At 34.9% G+C, this 21,728-nt stretch overlaps 1 protein-coding gene across 1 annotated transcript in view; it reads left to right on the top strand.

The window, feature by feature from the left end:
* The window catches only part of LOC306878919 (multiple PDZ domain protein-like), a 64,488-nt gene that overhangs the window by 16,788 nt on the left and 25,972 nt on the right, over positions 1 to 21,728 (top strand). The window contains exons 13-23 of the mRNA XM_079431524.1: positions 89 to 262; positions 1,989 to 2,198; positions 4,360 to 4,485; positions 6,934 to 7,045; positions 9,509 to 9,707; positions 10,444 to 10,485; positions 13,016 to 13,111; positions 13,197 to 13,292; positions 14,455 to 14,632; positions 15,373 to 15,483; positions 21,075 to 21,137. Coding sequence (XP_079287650.1) covers positions 89 to 262; positions 1,989 to 2,198; positions 4,360 to 4,485; positions 6,934 to 7,045; positions 9,509 to 9,707; positions 10,444 to 10,485; positions 13,016 to 13,111; positions 13,197 to 13,292; positions 14,455 to 14,632; positions 15,373 to 15,483; positions 21,075 to 21,137 — 1,407 coding nt within the window. The remainder of the gene's footprint in view (positions 1 to 88; positions 263 to 1,988; positions 2,199 to 4,359; positions 4,486 to 6,933; positions 7,046 to 9,508; positions 9,708 to 10,443; positions 10,486 to 13,015; positions 13,112 to 13,196; positions 13,293 to 14,454; positions 14,633 to 15,372; positions 15,484 to 21,074; positions 21,138 to 21,728) is intronic.

Genomic DNA, 21,728 nt, shown 5'->3' with positions numbered 1-21,728 from the left:
TACGCTGAAGTAAGGTGATGTCTTATGCTTCTGAACAATTATTGGGGATTTTATTAGAATGAAAATTTTGATCATCTCGCTTGTGTAGGTGACAGGTGAGTTTGAGGATTTCCTGGTCTCTGGCGAATCAGATGACAGCCTGAAAGGTCATGTGACTGAAGAGCCCTCCGGAACACTGTTAGCGATGTGGGAAACAGATATTGAGGACATTGAACTAGAGAAAGGAGAGAGCGGACTGGGCTTCAGCATTCTGGATTATCAGGTGGGAGAGTGGGAGGAGCTTTCTAAATTCAAGATTCAAGATTTTTATTCGTCACATACACAATTATACAGAGTATAACCAGCAGTGAAATGTAAATCAGGTCCGCTCCAAGGACAGTGCAATTATATAGAATACAAATATTAAGAAAAAGAAAAGTAGAAAAAATAAAATAATAAAATATAAATATTATGGCCTGAGCACCAGTGGAGCAAGGACCCTCTTGCAATTGCTCTGTTTATTATTATTTGACATGTAGTTGCAAATTAATGGAATTTAGTTGACATGTAGTTGCAAATTAATGGGAGTTAGTTGACATGTAGTTGCAAATTAATGAGAGTTAGTTGACATGTAGTTGCAAATTAATGAGAGTTAGTTGACATGTAGTTGCAAATTAATGGGATTTAGTCGCCATGTATTTGCAAATTAATGTGAGTTAGTCAACATTTAGTTGCAAATTAATGAGTTTGTTGACATATAGTTGCAAATTAATGAGAGTTTGTTGACATGTAGTTGCAAATTAATGAGAGTTTGTTGACATGTAGTTGCAATTTAATGAGAATTAGTCAACATATAGTTGCAAATTAATGACAGTTTGTTGACATAGTTGCAAATTAATGGGATTTAGTTGACATGTATTTGCTAATTAATGAGAATTATTTGACATGTATTTGCTAATTAATGAGTTAGTTGACGTAGTTCTAAGTTAATGAGAGTTAGTTGACATGTAGTTGCAAATTAATGGGATTTAGTCGACATGTAGTTGCAAATTAATGAGAGTTTGTTGACATGTAGTTGCAAATTAATGGGATTTAGTCGACATGTAGTTGCAAACTAATGACAGTTTGTTGACGTAGTTGCAAATTAATGGGATTTAGTCGACATGTAGTTGCAAATTAATGAGAGTTAGTTGACATGTATTTGCAAATTAATGGGATTTAGTTGACGTAGTTGCAAATTAATGAGAATTAGTCGACATGTAGTTGCAAATTAATGACAGTTTGTTGACATATAGTTGCAAATTAATGGGATTTAGTTGAAATGTATTTGCAAATTAACGGGATTTAGTCGACGTAGTTAAAAATTAACGTGAGTTAGTCGACATGTAGTTGCAAATTAACTCGAGTTAGTCAACATAGTTGCAAATTAATGTTAATCTAAATGTAGTTGCAAATTAAAAGAGTTAGTTGATATGTAGTTGCAAATGAATAGGAGTTATCTGACATGTAGTTGCAAATTAATGTTAGTCTAAATGTAATTGCAAATTAATGCGAGTTAGTCAACAGGTTGCAAATTAATGAGAGTTGACGTATTTGCAAATGAATGGGAATTAGTTGACTTGTAGTTGCAAATCAATGGAAATTAGTTGACATGTAGTTGCAAATTAATGGGAGTTAGCTGAATTAGTTGCAAAATAATGGTAGTTAGTTGACATGTAGTTGACTTGTAGTTGCAAATTAATGGGAGTTAGCTGACATGTAGTTGCAAATTAATGGGAGTTAGCTGACATGTAGTTGCAAATTAATTGTTGTTAGTTGAGATGTAGTTGCAAATTAATGGGAGTTAGGTGACTGTTGTAAATTAATGATAGTTAGTTGACATGATGTTGGAAAGTTACTTATAGCTAGTAAAATGTCTAAAGAGGCCTACTGAAATAAAGTAAAACCAATAATGTTAATGTTATACTCACTTTGCGTGTGTGTGTGTGTATTTGTTCGTATGTGTACAGGACCCAATGGACCCGCTCAAGACAGTAATTGTGATTAGGTCGTTAGTTCCCGACGGCATAGCAGAGCGAGACAGACGCTTGTTGCCAGGAGACCGTCTCATGTATGTTAACAACATCAACCTGGAGAGCGCCAGTTTGGAGGAAGCAGTGCAGGCTCTGAAGGGAGCGAACATGGGCGCCGTCCACATCGGGGTGGCCAAACCCCTGCCCGTAAGAAATACTAGCCTCTAGTTTCTAAAGCAGCTTATTTCTCTGCAGTAACGGGATTCCTTCGCAGGTTCTTTGAATATTTCATGACGCGGGTCTGTAGTCCTTTAAGGCCTCAGGATATGAAATCTTCTTGGAGGAGCGTGTCTGTATCTTTGTGAAGAACTCTCAAGGGCTGCAGTTTATCTTAACCTCTTCAACTTTCCAAGGCTGTTATCTCGGCTCCATTATTCTGGGATTGTGTGCACATTTTGGCATCTTTCCTTCTTTTTCTCCTCCGAGGCCTTGAGGTTTGGAGCGTGTGTGGTGAGTTGTCAAGTGCAGTGCAGGTCATCTGATCAGGCCTTTTTTTCTGAAGATTTAATCTCACGAGAGGCCTTTAGAGCGTGCCGAACACTTTTGTTCTGCTCTCTCAAGTGCGATAGGGTAACATCACCTCTTAATATGGTTCAAATGACTCACTTCTAAGAAGCGGAATGAAAACAGAGAAAGAATTTCCTCCTATTTACCTTTGCACATCAAATCTTCAATGTGATCATCTATTTTAATGATGCCAAAATCAACAAACAAACGATTCAGCTCGCTAACCAACCTTGCACTACTAACATGCAACGTGATTTCTAACCAAATCAAATCACATTCAGTCTTTTATTGTGATCTGGGTTGGGTGTTATGATGAAATGAGATTCTGCTGTAGCACAGTAAATGTATATCTGCAGAACCGCTTTACATTATTGCATAAAGCATCATAAAAACAAAACACAGTGTGAAAATACAGAGTAGACTTGTCTCAAACCATTCAAGATGATTAAAATCAGCATATACAGTACTTTAAATTTAATAGAGAAAATGCAGTTATATGCTGGCATTTATTTGTTTATTTATTTTATATATTTTTAAATGAATTAATTTATTTTTTGTTGAATAATATTTACGCAGCTCTTTACCATAAAATGATTTTCAAAAAAAGATGTCAATTTTTTTAAAAAGAAGTCTTGTATCCTCATAATTGTCAATACAGTAAAAACAGTAATATTGTGAAATAGTATTACAATTTAAAGTGTTTTCTGTGTAAACATATTGTAAAATGTAATTTATTTCTGTGATCAAAGCTGTATTTTCAGCATTATTACTCCAGTCTTCAGTCACATGATCTTCAGAAATTATTCTAATATACTGATTTACTGCTCAAGAAACATTTCTGATTATTATCAATGTTGAAAACAACTGTGCTGCCCAATATTTTTTGTGAAAACCATGATACATTTTTTTCAGGATTCTTTGATGAATAGAAAGTTCAAAAGAACAGCATTTATTTGAAATATAAATCTTTTGTATCATTATAAATGCCTTTAATATCACTTTTGATCAATTTAATCCAATAAAAGTATTGTTTTCCTTAAAAAATAATCTTACTGACCTCAAACTTTTCTAAGTATATGGAATTTATATAATTACCATGTTATACAGTTCCTCATTCTGGTCATAATGCCCAAGCTTAGTGGGATCTGCTCATCATCCGAGAATGAATGGTCACATGTTTAGAGAGGTGACACTTCCCTGTCTTCACAGACTGAGGATGAGGATGGCTCTTCCTCCTTCATCTTCTCGGCTCTGCTGCTGACGGAGGGCTGGGATGAGGATGAAGTTGTGTTCCGCGCTGAGCCTGCAGTGGTCAGTGCTCATAAAACACAACCCAAGCATTCTTCTGGAAAGCATGTTATTAGTGCAACGTTCTGTAGGAGCAGCGATACATCAGCCATTATAAGAGACACTGGTTTTTTGGATGAAAAATTGCAATTTTAATCCAATCTTGGCATGAGACACACGTCATCATTGAAAATGAATTGAAATTGAAGTTCAGAAAGTCAATTTTGCAAAGTCAATTTTGAAGAATATTTAATTTATGCAGCTCCTTACCATTAAATAATTCTCCAAAACAATGTATATATTGTTTATTTTTTGATGAAAAATAAAAATACTCAACAGCGATATGTCAGTATTTTAATCCAAGATAAGCAAGATGCACACATGGCATCATAGAAAATGAAATAATATTGAAGTCCATGATGATTTTTGGGGGGTTATCCTAAAAAACTATGTGAAATGTAGCACATTTTTTGTGGCTTTTAGAAAACTATAATTTCTCTGATGTTATGTCCAGATCGACTCCAGTGATTTGGACTTGTCTGATGAAAAGGCGTTTGAGCGTCATTTTCTGGAGGAGGGGGAGGAAGAGATGCTGCAGTCGATGACCTATCAGATGAGCGGACCCGCCTCCACACCGAAGGTAAACAGACTCCGCAACCAATCAGATTAATATACTTTAAAAGAATATACTTTATATTAAATACAATTAGCTGAGTGTTTTTGACCCACTTGAGCACATCTTTATACTGAATGCAATTTCATAACTACTATTGTCTTTGAAATATGGTTAAAGTACTGCTGAATTTACTGACAAGCATTTATGATAAACTAAAATATACTTTAATATAATTTCTACTGAAAGTTGTATGTCATGTATTTAAATTTATAATGAAGTTGCACTTGTATATTAAACAATTTAAATGTAATATCGAACAACACACTAAAAGTTAAAATGATAATCAAGTACTTTAAATGTGCTTTAGTATGTTAGTGAACACATTAAAATAAGTGTACTTCTTTAAAACACAACAAAAGTTTATTAAAACATGACGTGTATTTTAATGTTTTATTTTGACATTAATACAAAGGTCACTTTTTAAAAGTGTACTTAAGTGTGTTCAGAAACAGTCATGAAAGTGTCTCTCTTTAAATCACTTAAGTGGCCTTTTATTTCATTAATATTGTATTAGCTGTAAGTACAGATTTTGAAAAATATACTTTTAAGATTTGAAGTGCACTACAAGTGCACATTCAGTGCAATTAAATGTTTTGGCATAAAAAAGCCATTCAAGTAATGGGGCATAACTGTGAAGTAGAACAGTGGAAGTAATAATGCAGAGAAAAAACTGTTCCTACAAAAATCTCACCAGTTCATTTTCTTAATAAACGTCTGATGCATGTCATTTGAACAGCCCCATTCACTCCCACTGTTCCAGACCAGCGTGCCATGGGCCCGACCGCTCTCTGTGCTGTAATTTGTGACTATATTGTTTGGAGTCCCATCAGTTGACCGTTTATTTGTGTTTTTATGGCTTCTGCTTTGGGAGGTCTCTACTCAGATTCATAGGCGAGTGATTCGGTCCCTCTTGAATCATTCTGCGCAAGCGAACTCAATTACAGCTGTATGAATCACGGCTACATTCACAAACATGCTCCCCTGTCTCTCGCCAGAAATTGCTCTCTCCCATTATTGCACTTCAGCAGGTCATTAACGGCGCTGTTTATCAGGAGATTAGCTGCATCTGATTTGACTCTTATTGTGGATATAAATCAACGGATAAGTTGTGAGAGGGAAACTGCATACATCTGTCTTACCCACAGGAGTTTTCCTTGAGCATAATCTTTCATGTATTATCTCTCCATGGACATAAAACCAAAGTCACACTATAGCTTGGTGCGATTGTCAAATTGCAAATTGAATGAAATAAATATACACTGATTTACACTCATTATCCATGTTTTCAGTGTCTCAAAGCGGCTCGGTTCGCTTTAAATACTGCTCATTGATCTCCATTTGAATGGTCACAACTGAGCCTGGTTTCTCCCAAGGTTTAGTTTTTTCTCCATTCTGTCACAGCGGGAGTTTTATTTCCTTGCCACTGTCACCTCTGGATTGCTCAGTTGGGGACACTTAATTTCTAGCGATTATCGTCAGTTTGATTGCACAGATACTATTTATCTAAACTGAGCTAGACAATGACATCTCTGAATTCAATAATGAAATGCCTTTAACTGAAAATTGAGTCTTTAATCTTATTATTATTATACATTACTGACACTCTATCCTCCAATTTGATAAATGCTTTGACACAATCTGTATTGTTAAAAGCGATATATAAATAAAGGTGACTTGACACAACGTTTATTTTATTACTAAAAATCGCAGGGAAGCGTTGACAACAAGTTTATGTGTGTGTGCAGCGCAATCTACGATCACCGACCTCGCGCTCTCTCTCTCTCTCTCTCTCTCTCTCTCTCTCTCCGTGTGTGTGTGTGTTCGAGCGAGTGATGCGTGTTGGTTAGTGTGCATCAATTAAAGCAGCGCATTAATATAGAACGGTGATTAAACTGACCTGGAACTACCTGTGCATTAAAGGGTTTTACTGCATACCTGCCAGCCAATCAGAATCCAGTATTCAGACAGACCATGGAATAAATATATATATATATATATAATATGCAAATCTGCCGTGACAGTGGTATGTCTGTCATTTTTATATTGTTAATAATAATAAAAATGATAATAGCATTTTAAAATGTTATCTTAACAATTGCAATGGCATTTTTCCCCAAATCGTGCTGCCCTACTACTGGCATCAATCTGAACCCACTCAGAATACCTTCCTAGTAGTCAACACAGGGAAAGTCATCAGCCCAAATCTGACACTGTGGTGGAGAGTTTGAGTCACAGTCAAGCACCACTCACATATAACGGCTAATTTCCCATAGTTTGCTAGTCTGTTCCCATTCCTCCTGCTTCCCCATTAGCCCCTCACAATCCCGCTCATTCCGCTGACCTCTTTCATCACTCAGTGTCCTTGACTTGGTGTGGTTTTTTGATGAGGATTCTGACCTTTTCTCCTCTCAGGAGGAGGATTTGCTTCCAGACAAACCCACGGATGAGACCCAGAAACTAAACGCCGCCGTGGGGAGCAGCTTCGAGAGGACCATCACTGTGGCCAAGGGCAGCTCCAGTCTAGGTATGAGAACGGGAACGTGTCCGTGAAAAACAGAAGCACACTTTAGTATGCTTTTAAAAAGAATGTTTCTTATGAAAATAATATACTTTAAAGGAATAGACTTAAGTGTGAACCATGTAATGTTTTCAGAAACGTAATTGCATGTTAATTGCAATTAAATTAAAATGTATTATAGTTTAAATTTATATTTAATGCAATTAGTTTAACTTAAGAGTAATTTTGACCCACTTACATAGGATGCAAGTACACATTTATGTAATTTCTAGGAGTTATATGTATTTTTTAAGTTATATGTTCAGACTGCATTTACTGTAATGTTAATTGGCAAAATTTACTCATTTGATCAAATTGAGTATTGATTTAAAAATAGAATAGAATTTTATTTTTATTTTTGAATAATCAATTTAAGAGAGGTATCAGTATTGTTATCTGTGATTTCTGCTCTCATTTATAGTACTTATTAAAAAGATGCCATTATACAGATATTTAAAATATAAATATTTATTTATATTATAATATAAACCAATTTTTATAACATAAAAATGTTTGTTTCTACATTAATTTGGAGGTCCAGTGTGAAAATATATTTAATCGTAGATGCAATGAATCACAATTGCAAAAAAAATGTTTTTTTATTGAGTTACAGCACTAGTCATTTCTTAATTACTTGATTAAAGTGCACTGAATTAATGGTAAACTAAAATACCGTCTACTTTAATATCATATAAATTGAAAAGATTATTAAAACATCATTTAAAATGCACTTTAAAATAAAACTTCATTAAATTTCATTAATATTATATTTCCTCCAAGTGCAGTCTTGTGTAAAGGTAAATGTGACCTCACTTTAAAATAGGACAGTATGAAGGGAATATTAATCGCTGTATACATGCAGCCAGTGATGTGATGAGAGGTTTTCCCCAGCCACTGATTTCACTAATGATTGCGATGTGTATTTGGCCATGGGATCGTGCAGCTGCAGTTTGGGCCGACTTTATCCCGGAGCAGCAATTCAAAGGCATCTGCTTTGCCAGTATATGCTATTAGGATATTAAAATTTCAGCTGAGGGAAATCTGGCATTCATGTGAGTCTGCTTAACACCGCTTTAGATCCGCACTCGGCTTTACTGTTACAGATGTTAATGCACTCCCATTCTTGATCTAGAAGATTGCAAATTAAAGTACATTTAAGTTCCTAGCAGATGATTTTTACAACGCTGACTTAACATCCACTACTAAGTGCTCCTCACGGGAGACCGAAATAACAATGCGGTATACTCTAATAAACGTAAAAATACACAGCACATATCCGGAAAAATAGTTCATTTTAAATGACACTTTAACTACAGTGCCACCTCTGTAGAAACAGAGTATGCTGCATGTGGTTCATGATTCCCACTGTAATGTCTGCGTCTGCTATTTATATTTAGTGATACTTTTCATTTTCTAGCATGAATTACCTGTGATAATGTTCTCATGCATAGAGCACAACAGTGTATTATTTATCAGTGTTTAAAATGCTATATATTGGATTGTGTAATTAATTTAATTAAAAATATATATATATACTCAAATGTCAAATATATGTATAAAATATTACACATATACGGGAATATGTATCATAGGTAAAAATGTAATATCAATATAAATTTGTATAAATTAATATAAATTAAAAAATACATTTTCATAGGGTAAAATGTAATGTGGTGAAAATCTTTGAATTTTAAACGTAAAAAAAATTCTAATCGATGGTGTTATTGCTAACTAAGACTAATACAAATATTTTTTTTTTATTGAAATAAAGCTGAAATAAATATAAATATGCATTTTATATGAAAAGTAGAACTTAAATGAAAATTAGAAATGTTGCTTTGGCATTTAACTGAAATAAAGTAAGTCAAATTACTAAAACTGAAATAAATTAAAGCTAAAAAAAAAACAAAACAAAAAATTAAATATATAAAAATGACAAAAACTACAACTAAAATGAAAATTAAAAATGAAAGTATAAAAATAAAAAGCAATTCAAATTATTAATAAATGCTTTAATAGTATTTAAATAATACTAGAATAACACTGATTCCAATAGAGCTTCTATTGTGATTGGCACATTGGCAGAATGTGATTTTTTTTCCGGTGATATTTTCACATCCCATGAAAAGTTGCATCTTTATTTTCAATATTCAATGGGATCAGATTAATATACACAATATTCAGTAAGAAATATCAGTATCATAACATTTTATTAAATTGTGCTGGTTTACAGTCACTTAATAAATCATATTACTCTACAAACAAAAAGGAATCAACCTTGAAAGCATTTTAGAATTTTTGTCTAAAGCAACCTTTAAAAACCTTAAAACCTATAGGTTTTTAAATTTAGATTTCTTGCCATGAAAACAGCCAAGGAAGCTTGCATGGCTTTGAAACAGCAGCCATCGTGTCCGGTCGTGTGTGTTGCAGGCATGACGGTGTGTGCGCTGAAGGACGGGCCCGGGATGCTGATCCGCAGCATCATTCACGGCGGCTCCATCAGCAGAGACGACCGGCTTGGGGTCGGGGACCTGATTCTGGCCATCAACGGAGAACCGACGGGAAACCTGACCAACGCTCAGGCACGAGCCATGCTGCGCAAACACTCTCTGATCGGACCAGACCTGGGGTGAGACCCTCACACACACATGCACAGACTCACACACACACGCGCACACACACTCATGTTTGTTTTTGTGAATTGTGGGGACATCCCATAGGCGTAATGGTTTTTATACTGTACAACCCGTATTTTCTATTGCCCTACACCAACGCTACACTTAAACCTACCACTATAATGTTACAAAAGATTTCCGTTTCAAATTTTCTTCAGAATAACAGCAATTCAGTATATTATAATGATTTCTGAAGGATCATGTGACACTGAAGACTGGAGTAATGATACTGAAAACATAGCATTCCCAGTTATTTTCAATTATAATAATATTTCACATTTTTACTTTATTTTTGATCAAATAAATACAGCCTCGGTGAGCAGCAGAGACTTCTTTCAAAAACATTACCCACTCCAATCTTTACAGTCGGTGTATCTATAGCTTGTCAGCCGGGTTACATTTTGGTGGCACTTCAAGCTTGAGTCGTTCCAATAGAAGAAAAATCCATTATAATGGAGTTTATGTACGTTCAGGGCGTATTTTAAGGGTGCTGCCAATTTAATAAAGCCATCAGCAGAAGTCAGGATTTACCTTCACAATAAAAGGTGAAACAGACATTCATAAAACAAGGCTTATCAGTGCCCAGCGGTGATCCAGAAGCCGTCTGGCAGCAGAGAGCTTGTTCTAGCTTTATTTTGCCTCCCGCTGCCAGCGGCGTCTGTGTCCGTAAACTGCTCTTCACGTCTCCAGATCCACAGGTGCAGCGGGGGAAGAGCTGAGCCCTGTCTCTGTGTGAGTACTGCCTTCATCACGCTGTCTGTCCTCGCTCCCAGCTTGCGTTGGTTTTGTTCTGTCGCTGCTGTTTCAGAGAATCTGATTGTTCGGGCCGCCCGCAGCCCTGCTTCCATTCTCCTCTAATCGCAAAGACTGGAAGCAGTTCTGTCCTCATTTACTCACCCTCACGTCAGTCCAAACCTGTGTGAGCTTCTTTCTTCTGCTGAATGCATTATTGGGTCCTTTCTGTTATGCAGTACCTATGATTATTTGATATTTTATTCTATTTAATATATAGCGTTAAAGTAAAGTCACAATTAGTACAGTTATATCAGCTAACTATTACTATTGTCAACTATTGTTATAAGAGTATTTTATGCAAATATTGAAATGCCATGAAATGCAGTAATTAACAAATTAACTCCAAAGTATAAACACTTCCAAATGCACAACTAACTCACAGTATCTGGTCATGCAAATACAGTAATAATCAATTAAATAATAATAATCAGTGTTTTATTATTGAAATATTATACACAAATATATATGAACATTTATAAAGACATTTAAAATGTTACAAAATATTTATATTTCACAGAAATGTTTATTTCACATAGATGTTACAATTATTAAACTATTGTTATTAAAATATTAAGCAGCACAGTTGTTTTGAACATTGATAATGTACTGAAGCCTTGAGCAATGGATGCTGAAAATTCAACAATGAATTATAATTTTAAATGCATTTTACAATTTTGAAATATAACAGTTATATATAATTATTTAGTCAGTTATATGGTGCTCTGTTTATTGTATTTTTGATCATATAAATGCAGCCACGATGAGCAGAAGAGACTTCTTTCAAAAACACTTTTTTTAATCTTTGAATGGTAGTGTATTTCTATGACAATATTATGTTCATAAAAGCATAACCTTTTGGAAATATGCTTTAGTCAAGCTCGGAAATATAAACTTTATTACTTTATCATGAGTTACACCATTGCAAGAAATTAACATGATGCCCAATCACACAGGACACATTAGTTCTTGTTCTTGTATTGAAAAACAGAACCGAACCGAACACCAGTTGGTTTTAAAAGAAAAAAAAAGCTAAATAAATAATACTGATATTTGATGCTGTTTTGTTTTGTTTGTTAATTAAAGTGGGATTACACAAGACAAACAGGTTGAAATGTGATTTATAGTGAGTTAATTAACTTGCAGAAATTGCAGAAAACTTGTTCTTCACAACATTTTAACTAGAGAAATAAAAAATTGAAGAAACCTGCAATATTTCTTAATAAATTGCTCATTTTTAATTTCAGAAGTGTGTGGGCAATGGGCATGGCAAAAAAAGGACAATATTCATTCACACCAAAGTAGTGACTGATTTAAAATTCACCCCGTGTTCACTTAAAGCTGAAGTGTGTGAGGTCTACACCACAGAATTGCAAAAATAATGATTGTTGCCAGAGTGATTACCCTTTTCGAGAGAGTCAACCTACAAATGGCTTCCTTATGGCATACTTATAGGTTTATCTTCACATTAAACTGCGATAGGAGAGTGCTTCAGTTTTTATGGTGGTATTTTAACCAATATATTAAGGCAAATTTGAATGGTACTGCATAGTGGGTCTGACCCTACTAATGTTAAACACTCACATTCCAGTCAAACTCAAGGATGCTGTGTTTCCTCATCAAGCAGCGTTTGAGCAGGTTGTTGTTTCCTTGGTAACATGCATTCATCTTCTCGAGGCTGTCGTTCATCGTTAACATTCCAGGCCATCATTTCCTCCTAACATCGTGTGTATTGTGTTGTTCATCTTTGACTAACATCTATCTCTCTCATGTCAATGATTTGATTTCCAGCCATCGATTCTCGTTCATTAATGAAGCGCTTTCACTGAACGTGTGGATAATGAATATTTGATTCACATCGATGTGCCGTGACTCCTAATGTCTTGATCTCTCCGCCTGCATGCATGAATTGTTCAAAACAAGGTTTGATTTTCCTCCATTAGATCTGTCATCTTCACTCACAATCAACTGATGAAGCAAACAAACTATTTCTGTTTTGACTCCTGATCCAGAAACATGAAAATTCAAGCTAAATTGTCAGGCTCGCTGTTGAGGCAGATTTTTTTGGGTTTGAATTTTTGGATGCAATGCAAAAGAAAAAGAAAAATGTCTTGTTGTGGGACATTCATTTACTAACCTGCAAAACACCAGCTGCTGTTGACAATCACGATTAATGATTTCACCTTGGGCAGAGATAGGCAGACTATATCACATATATTACCCACTTCAGAAAAACAAGATGTGCATCAATGCCACTTAAGCTCAACTGAATGCATTTGTTGCATAATGTGGATTGACTCACTTTTACATTTTTGGAAAATATTTTCTGTGGCCATAAAGTCACAAATGCTGTTGATTGGGCTTAATTTGGGAGATTCCTTTGGAGGTTTGATTCCGGCAGTGTTGATGACAGGTCTGATTAGTCAAATGTCATCGTAAGCTCATGAATCATGTCATTGTATGTGTGCAGAATCACGTATGTTCCTGCAGAATATTTGGAGGAATACAGGGTGAGCCAGCAGCTCCAGAGTGATGATATCTCTGATGGCAAAAACAACAATCAGCAGTATGTACAGCACTCACACTTCATCCTCTTAGCTCTCTCTGACTTGTAGGGCCAAAAAATGAGAGCTTTGTGTTTACATGTTTAGTCAGACAGTCTCAGCTCTTCCAGAGAGAGAAGATGGAGAAGGACAGGAGAGTGAGCGACAGACAGCAGCTTCCAACAACTGGAATCTACCACGGAGGTGAGAACAGATCAATGCAAATGTGACTGAAAAACAATGGACATATCTAGGAATATATATGTATTAGAAACCGGTTTCTGTTAGTATTCTTATTGTACTTCCTCTGGGACTATGTGGCAGCCCTTTAAACCATTGGAGCAAAATTTGGTGCATTCATTAGGGAAGGTCTTAACATCAATCTGACCAATTTTGGGCTCTCTCACTCGAACCCTCTAGCACCACCGTAAGTTTAAAATTGGGCTTTTCATATAACCATATGACCTATTTAAAGTCTTCAGATTTTTGTGTGCTATAAACAGTTTGTTTATTTATTTACAGCACTGTGTGCTATAAACAGCATATTGAAAGAGACAAAAAATCTGTTGATAATACATATAATATATAATATCTATTCTCCAAACTACATGTCTTATGAAGGATCACATACATTTTGCATTTGCAAATGTATTTTCTTGCTCCTTTAAGTACAATTGCAAATATATTATGGTAATTGAAGGTGTAAAAAATCTTTATTTTGTTTTTGTTATTTTTGTGGCCAAAATATATTTTAAATATATGCTACACGGTGTAAACCATGCTATGAATAGTGCCACATATTTATCAAAAAACAAAATAAAATAAATAAAAAAAACTTTTTTAAAACCTGTTCTCCATCTTTCAACATATCTTCCCCAGATTTTGGCCTGATAATCTTGAAACCCAACTGGAAAAAATATTATCACAAGCAACAACGTTGACTGAAAATGCCCATCAGATGTGGCACTTTATACGTTAATATTTTTCTCTCCAAATATTGGCTCAGTATTGGATCAAATATTGGATTTTCAAACCATGCCTGACTGAAGTTATTGAATGTACACTTTACATTTCATCGCTGGTTCAGTGGTTAAAGCTCTTGGCTTATGATCAAAAAGTTTAGAGTCAAATCTCACATGGCACTGAATTTGTACCTCTGGTACAAAATTTTTATTTTTAACAAATCTTGGAAAATATATTTAAAATATTTATGTTTGATGCTGTTCAGCCAGAAGGTGGAATCATGATGATGAGAAACTTATCAATGAAGACAACTGTAGGAAAGTCATGAAAATGCATTGATCATGTTGTTTGGCAAATTGACGTTACTAGATGTTAATTAAATGTTCTGTGTGTGTTTTTTCAGAGTAGAGTTGCACAGGGAAGCTGGGAAATCTCTGGGAATCAGCATCGTTGGTGGGCGGGGCATGGGCAGCCGCCTTAGCAATGGGGAAGTGATGCGGGGCATCTTTATTAAACACATCCTGGAGGACAGTCCAGCGGGACACAACGGCACACTGAAGACAGGAGACAGGATTTTAGAGGTACACACACACACACTTCGCTGTTTATTATAACACAACGATGTAAAATTAATTACATTTATAAATTATTATTAATATTATTAGATAATACAACTCTAATCTAAATTAAAATGTGAAAAAGAAATCAGCTTATAAATAGAGGTCATATTTATTTTTAATATTCTCTCAAAATTGTTTTTATTTAAGAACATACAGTTCTTGAAACATCTGGAGTTGCAAAATGAATTGTAGTTAAATAATTTGCATATTTCCAATTATTGTTAATAAAATTAATTAATAAGTTAATAAAAGTTTGAAAACAAGCAGCTTTGTCATAATTACAGCTGAAATGCAGGAAATGCCTTACAATATTTGACCTATTCTAAATTCACTTTTACTTGCAGTTGTTTTAAATTTACGAATTCTATAAAAACAGCAAGTTGAAATGTTGCTTGCATTGTTACGACACCCCAAAATGAACTTTTATAGTCAGTGAAGCTGTCTACACTGGAAGTGGCCATACAAGGCACAGTTTGTGCAATTTTCTGCTTGCTGTCTGATTTTTTTTAAATCATAATGCAGTATAAATGATATCACAATCAGTTGATGCATTTTTACTTTGGCATGTACAGCCCAGCCTGTCGAGGGTAGAGTAATAGAGTGGCATCTTTTTGGCAGGTTTTGGGCTACACAGGTGCCCATACAGTCCAGTAATGACCTTGAGCGCTCTCTCTCTGTGTGTGTGTGTGTGTGTGTGACAGGTGGGCGGAGTGGATCTGCGTGACGCCAGTCATGAGCAGGCAGTGGAGGCCATCCGTAACGCTGCAAACCCCGTGGTGTTTCTGGTGCAGAGCATCGTTCACAAAGACAGAGTCAGTATCACACACACAATACAAACATCTGCTGATGTGATCCATTTATCGATGCTGCTTAACACGTGTGGCTGTTTATAACATATGTATAACTGCTGCATACTAACTCGATATGGCTGGGCGATATAGCTTTAATTGAATATGAAACTTTATAAAAACACTACTTTATCTAAAAATTAGATGTTCATATATATATTTTAATAAATTAAATTAAAACTGTTTATATTCTGTTGACAATCTCAATATTTATCAGTGTTTTAAGGATATTTGTTGCTGTAAATCTCAGTGTTTATGTATTTGCTCTGCAGTGGTTTAAAACTTCTTTTTTTTAATCAAAGGAATGTCATTTTAATCAAGCGGCCACTGTTGCCAAGTATATTCAAAACATGACCTGCAAACAGTAAAATACTGTAAAAAAATATATTTAGAAATTATTTTTCCACACTGTCCCTTCTTTTTTTTTTCTTTGCTAAAACAACACAAAAAAATGGTATGTAATTATTTTAATTTAAATGCACCAATATAACAACACCCCTGTAAAAATAAATATAAAAAAAGTAGTGCACTGACACATACTTACTATGGAAATAATATACTTTCAATAATAATAATACTTTGAATACTGCAGTAGATATGAATTATACTTTCAGTGTATATTAAATACAATTTGCTGAACTTTAACGTGCTTTTGAACCACTTAAATAGGACTTTAGTACATCTTTATACTAATTTCATAATTACTTCTACCCTACTGCTGAATGTACTGACAAGCATTTATGATAAACAGCATATTGAAACCACAATGTTACTTAATTTGATATTGTCAGCAGAATCCCTATGAATATATTTTGAATCTGTAATATACCGCCCAGTACTAATACTAACGAACCGCTTTTGTAACTGTTTAATGCTCAGAAAGACAGGACTGGACTGCTTTGCATCTGTCTCTCGCTGTCCACCTCATCTCTCTGTCTGTCTGTCTGTCTATCAGCCTGACTCTCTGTATAGTTTTGATTCACCTCCTGTCATAGAGAAATACGGGACAGTTTTAAAATGCGTCCCTGTGCCAAAGTGTCAGGTAATTTCTGTTCAGCCCTCTTATCTCCGCTCCCAGCATCCCTCATTCAGGGATGAGGGATTTGCCAGTAAGTCAACTTAAACACATTTACGAATGAGATTAAATAAGCAACACTCCTGTTATGGCTCTCCAAAGTTCAACTGTTTCGCTGTTAAAGTCCCAAGACACGTCCTCTACTTAGTTTGATTTACCCGCAGGCCTCTTTTTTCAATAACGCCACTTCTAGTTTACATATTAGATGTTTTAATGACTCATCTCACAGGATGAAATGTGTTTAAGCTGATATACTGGCGCAGGGTGGTTCTGGCTTGCTAACCTTCTGTGTTGTGCTTGTAGAAACCTCCAGTAGCCCTGCTACAGCTGAAGTGCTCAGAGCAACCCTTCCATCCTTACCCCGAATCCTGCTTTACATACAAACCGCCACAGGTTAGACAGAGACTCCTGTGTGTGTGTGTGTGTGTGTGTGTGTGTGTGTGTGTCTGATGTGTTTAATGGTTATCAAGTGCTACATTCTAGAAAACTCTTCCTTGTTCCTGAAGGTTTTCCATGATTATGTTTTATTTTGAAGGTTTTGTGGGTTTTAGTCTAAATAAACACTAGCGGTCTTCAGGAAAAACAAGCTGAAAATATATGATTTTCAGTCCAGTAAAATGCTCTGTAGAATAAAAATGTCCCTTGTGAAAAAGAATTGTGCTTAATTGTATTGAATGTGCACTTGTAGTGTACTTCAAATCTTAAAATAATATTTTTCAACAGCTGTGCAGATAATATCATATTAATGAACTTAAAAGCCACTTAAGTCTCTTAACACACTTAAGTAAACTTTTAAAAAGTGCATTTTGTAATAATGTCAAATTAAAAGTGTTACTTTAAAGTACATTTTAAATCATTTAGTTGTATTCATCTTTTGTCATGCTTCAAACTCTTAACCGAGGTTGGTCTCTTTTTAAAGAAGACAATCAGCAGATTATTACTGAAGCATTTAAAAAAAATTATGTGTAAAAAAGTTATACAATATATGTTTACAGTAAAGTAAATGCACTGTACTAAAATCATTTTATTTTATACAACGACAAAAAAACATTTAACAAAATATTGACTATAAATATATTGCCGTTTGATTAATTAAGTTATGTTACAAATTTGAAATTGATATCACAAAAAGTTAGGTTACTTAACTTTTCTAATCTTCACAAAAGTATTGATGGTCCCACTTTATATTAAGTGGCCTTAATGACTATGTACTTACATCAAAAAATAAGTACAATGTACTAACTGTGGTCATATTGTATTGCAAAACACATCTGCTGCTATTGAGGTGGGATACAGGTAAGGTTAGGGACAGGTTAAGTGGTATGGGTCGGTTTAAGGGTGGGTTAAGGTGTAAGGGATGGGTCAACAGTGTAATTATAAATGTAATTACAGAAATTAATTACAGATATAAGTACATGCAGGTATTTTTCAAATATAAGTACAATGTAAAAACATGTATGTACACTAAGTGCATTGTACTAAATTATTAATTTAAATGCAAGTACATAGTTGTTAACACTAGAAGTCCCAGAGAGCAGCCATTTGGCTTTTCTACCTATAAAACCCGCAGGACAGCCGATGGGCTGGAAGGCTTTAGGCTAATATCCTTAATTGGCTGTGAACAGTTGCTTTTGTTATGTAAACAATGTGGGGCCATGCTGAGCCACTTCAAGGAAACTGGTGTTTCACTTTGCCATCTTAGGGAGAAATCAACACACATGTTTTTTTTTCCTTTGTTGCTGAGATTTATTGATAAAAACAGTACAAAATAAAATAAAAAAGAAACCAACCATTTGTACACATTTACAAATAATATTAAAAAGTGAGTGAGTACACGCCGCACTTTGTGGTGTTGTAAAGGGTGACAGTGTTTGGCGTCCTTTTGGTGGTATTATCAGTCTGAATCACGCTGTGCATGCTGCTAAGAATGTAGACGGTCTTCTTCCGTTTGGGCGCATACGCCGTCAGCGTAGCAGCAGTGGTTGAAAACACCTAATAAATAAGATAAATTGTTATTTTCATAGCACTTTTACACACAATGACACACTTGGTGGTGTTGATTCTAAAAATTAGAAACACATAAACATAGAACCACAAAAGACCTGCAACATACCTGAGTGGTGAATTCATTGCGATCTGTGTGTCTAGCGGATTGAGGGATTTCCCGGCGAATCTTGTTGACTGTGCCGAGGATGGTGGTTTTCCGGCTAAGGAGTTTATGCGCAAGTGACAGCGATGTGAGACATGGTCAATCAAGTTCTCTGCTTTTAGCAGCCCTCCCTGCCCCCTTATCTTGAATTGTGTAATATAACACACACACGCGTATATGTAGCTATATATGTACGTGTATGTGCATATATTCCCATTCATATTTATATTTTTTAGCACACCAGGGTGACTAAGAGTATGATATTGTCCAGCCATGACTTCCTGTTCCACAGGATTATAAATATGAGGAACACAAAGGCCAAATTCCCTTAATCATCCATCACAAGGAGTAAAACCTAAGAATATAATTCTGATGTGCAGAATAAGAAATTAGTTAAAGCATTGAAAAATTCTTTCCAATCAACTAAAGATGTTAAAAATCTGCCTGGAAGAGGACACAGCTGTAAAATTGTAAAGATTAGTTGAGTCTTTGGGTCAGAAACCTAAAAACAACATTTAAACATCCCCTACATCACCTACATGTTCGGGAGGGTTTCAAGGAAAATTCTCCTCACTCATCCAAAAACAAACTCCAACAAATTCAGTTGTCAGACACGATTGGAACTTCAAATGGCACTGGCTTCTATGGTCAGAAGAAACTGAAAAAAGAGCTTTTTGGCAGCAAACCCACCAGATGAGTTTAGTACAAACCGGGATTAAAATATTACCACGGTTAAATATACAGGTGCATCTCAATAAATTAGAATGTTGTGAAAAAGTTCATTTTTTCTTGTAAGTTATTTCAAAAAGTTAAACTTTCATATGTTTTAGATTCATTGCATGTAAAGTAAAACACTTCAAAAGTTTTTGTTTTGTTTTTTGTTTGATTATAGCTTACAGCTGATGAAAGTCAAAAATCAGTATCTCAAAATATTAGAATATTTACATTTGAGTTTCAATTAATGACCATCCCTACAGTATAAATTCTGGGTATCTCTTCGCTGAAACAACAATAATGGAGAAGACTGCTGACTTGGCAATGCCAATGTGAGACATGGTCAATGAAGTTCTCTGCTTTTAGCAGCCCTCCCTCCCCCACACATACAAACAAGCCACCAGCAACCATTCACACACACACCCCCAACCCCCCTGCAGATTGCTCAGGTAATGACTACATTTACACATGAATTGATGCTAATGATAGCCAAAAGACTAGCCAGTTAGCATCCACTTGGCTAAAGGAGGGTTACAAATTTCTGGGACTTCTAGTGTTAAGGCCACTTAAAATAAAGTGGGACCTGTATTTTGAGTGTTTAATCTTTCAAATGATTTCTAATTAGGATTATTACCAAAATATGTGATCATGGGGGAAATGGTGATTAAAAAAGAGCACCTGACAGTTAACAGTACACTAATTTTGATGTGTTGACTAACATACTAAAGCACATGTAAAGCACTTAATTATCATTTTAACTGTAGTGTGTTATTCAATGTTACATTTTAAAGTTAATATATTTTAAATGTCCTAAATTGCAGCAATATCATTACAAATGTGTAAATACAGATAGATTTAAATACATAAAGTATATTTTTGTTGATCATAAAGCATTCAGCAGTATACTTTAATGATATTTCAAAGACAATTTAAGTAATTATGAAATTAAACATAAAGATGTATTTAAAGTTTTACTTAAGCGGGTCAAAAATGTGATCTAAAAATCAGCTAATTGAAAATATAAAACCTTTTCATTAAACTAAATGTCCAAAAGCATTTGATTAGCGCTTAAGTATATTATTTATGTAACAAGTACTCTATTAAAATAAGTATGCTAAAGTGTAAATCTTTTTCACAAGGGTTTTCATGATCTGACTCAAAACACATCATGACTATTTTTGGTGAAATCTCACCCCCCAAAAAATCAGAAATGTACAGCATTTTATCACTCCATACAGTATTTAATGTGTTGTAATAATGTTGGATCTTGTTAAATATCTCCGCTGACTGAAGCCTTGTATCGAGGCACCTGTAAAGTCCGGCTCTCTGCGGTCTGTCCTTCTCGTCATCAGACCTTTATGAAGTGTCTATGTCCAGATGTGCAGTAATGATCCATGCCTCATTCCCGCCCAGCAGATGTCTCTCTGCAGATGGCTCTTAAAAGTAGCTTTGTTTCAGTGGCACTGAAGAACAAGCACAAAACACGAGGGGGAGACATTCATTACTGTGCAGGACTTTAGTTCGGATCTTCTGGACCAACAGAGAGCCTGTCAATGACATTAGAGTTTGTGGGACTGTTTTTAACGAGGACTCTTCTTGAATTTTTAATAACGGCAGACATCTGCGCTGGATGCAGTGGAGGACATTTCAGCCTTCGATCTGAAGAGCAGCAGTGAGAAGGTGAGTGAATCTATCACAGATATATAGATTCCATTACTACTGCATTTAAGTAGGTCTCCAAAAATGACATTTTTCTCAGTGTTTACTCACTCTCAGGTTATTTTTAAAACCTTTATGATTGTCTTCAGTGGAGCTAAATGTTTTCAAGAATTACCGCAGCTCTTTTCATTACCACAAAGAGCTGTGGTTAAGGTCCACAAATAACAAAAACGCCAAAAAAAGCACCATAAAACACCAAGTCCTTTAAAGTCAAGACAGATTTGAGAAATGGAAACAGACCATTTCAATGATAGCAGTGTTATTTTAGTAATATTTACCATATTGTAGTGCTAATTAATGTTTTGAATTAGCTTTTATTTTTATATTTTTCAGTAACTTTATGTGCTTTTGTCATATTTCTTTTTCTTTTTAAAAACAAAACATTTATTTGATTATTTTTCCATCTAATATTTATGTTATTTCAGCTTCATTTCGATAAATATAGCAATATCTGAAAATATCACAATAATATCAAATAAGTTGTGTTTTTGGTGTTATGCTTGAAACACCATCAGGTGAGGAAATAATGTTTAATTAATTTATTTATTTATT

Source organism: Barbus barbus (assembly GCF_936440315.1).
Source record: "Barbus barbus genome assembly, chromosome: 2".
In the NCBI taxonomy this organism is placed as follows: Eukaryota; Metazoa; Chordata; class Actinopteri; order Cypriniformes; family Cyprinidae; genus Barbus; species Barbus barbus.
Note: the sequence above shows the minus strand (reverse complement) of the source record. Positions and strands in the feature narration are given on the sequence as shown.